The 2,332-nt window shown below is 38.5% G+C and overlaps 1 protein-coding gene across 1 annotated transcript; it reads right to left on the bottom strand.

The window, feature by feature from the left end:
- Positions 1 to 1,327: 1,327 nt before the first annotated feature.
- LOC149237104 (antimicrobial ginkbilobin-2-like protein) lies at positions 1,328 to 2,122 on the bottom strand. The gene has a single exon (XM_089369148.1). The coding sequence runs from the start codon at positions 2,120 to 2,122 to the stop codon at positions 1,328 to 1,330; it is 795 nt and encodes a 264-aa protein (XP_089225274.1).
- Positions 2,123 to 2,332: the final 210 nt, after the last annotated feature.

Below are 2,332 nucleotides of genomic sequence, written 5' to 3' on the forward strand. Positions count from 1 at the left end.
TTATGCATAATTGGTCCATATGGTGCAGCAGAAATGCGCTTATTTTTGAAAAAGAAATAGTGGTGATACTGGAAGATGTAATTAAGACTGTTGTATATTACAATGAAATTGGTTCGATGATGAATATCCACAACTACAGAACATAAATGCAGAAACATTTGGTGAGAATTCCCATTGTATTTTGTTTTTCATGGATAAGCAGTGGGAGGAAATGTGGGTGCCAAACGAGGCAGGTAATTTTTTTTTTTCATGTGGGAAGAGGGACATGTTACAAACATCGAAGCAAAGATCATAGTATTATGGGTGGACATGTTACAAACATTAAAGCAAAGATTAAAGATCAGAGTATTATGGGTGGACATGTTACAAACATTAAAGTAAAGATCATCATAACATTATGGGGAGTTTTTATTGAGGCAAAATGGCATTATGGGGAGTTTTTACTGAGGTAAAATGGCTTAAGGCTAGAGAAAATATAGGTATATGGAAAAACTAAAAGTTTCATAGATTGCTTTAAGAACCACACTAATTTCAACCCACCCATAATTACAAGCATAATCAGAAATTTAGTAAGCACCTTCCAACAAATTCAGTTTCACCAGGGAACAAAACAGCACTGCAAACCTACTGTCCAAGAAGGATATAACAAAGAAATCTAATAAGTTGTATTTCACAACTTTTAAACAAAGTGTTATGGTTAATGCGGGGAGCATTAACTATTCATAGGAGACAATTACTGTTTAGAAGAGACTATGATTTATGTATTTTGAGATAATTTACAAAGATTTTGTTGTAATTTTGAGTCATACGAACGCTAAATCTGTATAGCTGATAGAAAGTGTGACAATAAGACTCACAATGTATACAATTTTTGGAAATAGATATATATTAAAGAATTATCCGATACAATAGATAGCATAGAAATAAAAGATGGGTAAGGAAGGAAACTAACACAAATATATGTAATACCTTTTTTAGTTTAATATAAAGAGAAGTTTTTTTTTTTCTCTGGAAAAACTACTCATTAAAACACTAGATTGATAAACTAAAAGTCTCGGACCGTCTTCGAAGACAGATATTTGTAGGCTAAGTCCATGATACTCAGACCCATAGGCGTAGTTATGTGAAAGAAGATTACCAGATAGTGGAAAATTTTGTGGAGACACTTCTGGCGACAGAATGGAAGTAACGAAAAATCCATAAACTTCGTAACTCAAATAGCAGTTCTTAGACCCAAATTGTGCTCCGAGAGATCCCGTTTGGCATGCCAATATCTTTTCCAAGGCAGAAGTTAGGCAAAACCCAAACTTTTGGGTGACAGATCTCTTCAACACTGTGCTATGCTGTAGATATACCCCATCGAAGAAGGAGCAGCAACTGAATCTGCCTCAAAAAGTTGGGGATCCTGCGCAGCTTTAGCGGTAAGATTTGAGAGCAGTGCCCTAACAGCATTTGTGAACTGCTCTGGCTGACTGTTGTTCCTACTGCTGCAAAGAACAACTATTGACTTCTTCTGCGAACTGTCAATATAATCGTTGTAAAAATAATAATTGGCGTAACGTAAGAAGCAGCCTTCCAGCTGAATGAATCCAGAAGTATGGCGGCATCCCTGCACAAGCTTTTCTTTGGCCATCGATGCGCACTGTGCGCAGTGGGCGGAATCTAAATCTCCCCTGCACTGCACAAGCCCATAAACAGTGCTATTGCTGGTTTGCCCCTCATCAACAACAAAAGATGTATTGAACCCACTGAAATAAAAGTTGCCCACCAGTGAGTCCAGAACCAAGTTTAGGTTACGTTGAAAGGCGCTACCGTTTGTATATTGGCCCGTCTTCCCACATTCATCCCACACAATAGAAGTCACAGGCTCACCTGATGAGACCCTCAATAGAGTGACGATTAGTAATGCGCTGCTGATTAACTGTTTCAGCCTCATCGCCATAGCCATACCGTTTTTCTTCTTCTTTCTTCCCTCTCTTTGTGACCCGCACAGTTCGACCTTATGGCATTGCATTATGGGAGCAGAACGCTGCTCTTTTATATAATGTGACTGGAGCTGTTTCTGGCTAAAGTTTCCTTTTCTGATATGAGTGGAGTTGCTCCTACCGAATCCAATGACCATGTAAAGTTGAAGTTACTGAATTAAATTTCAGACTCGGAATCATTTTCCAAAGCCCAGTCGATTTCAGGACACGGACGTTCCAAGTGACATTCCACCTCGAAGGACAGGACGTTCTGAGAGAATTTCTACGTGGAAGTGATTGCAGGCGTGCGATTGATTCGATGATTGAACCCGTTTGTGAAAATTAGAAACGAATGGAAAAATATTGAC

Source organism: Pinus tabuliformis, chromosome 8 (genome assembly GCF_031772625.1).
Source record: "Pinus tabuliformis cultivar Carrire ecotype Pingquan chromosome 8, CPIR1, whole genome shotgun sequence".
NCBI lineage: Eukaryota > Viridiplantae > Streptophyta > Pinopsida > Pinales > Pinaceae > Pinus > Pinus tabuliformis.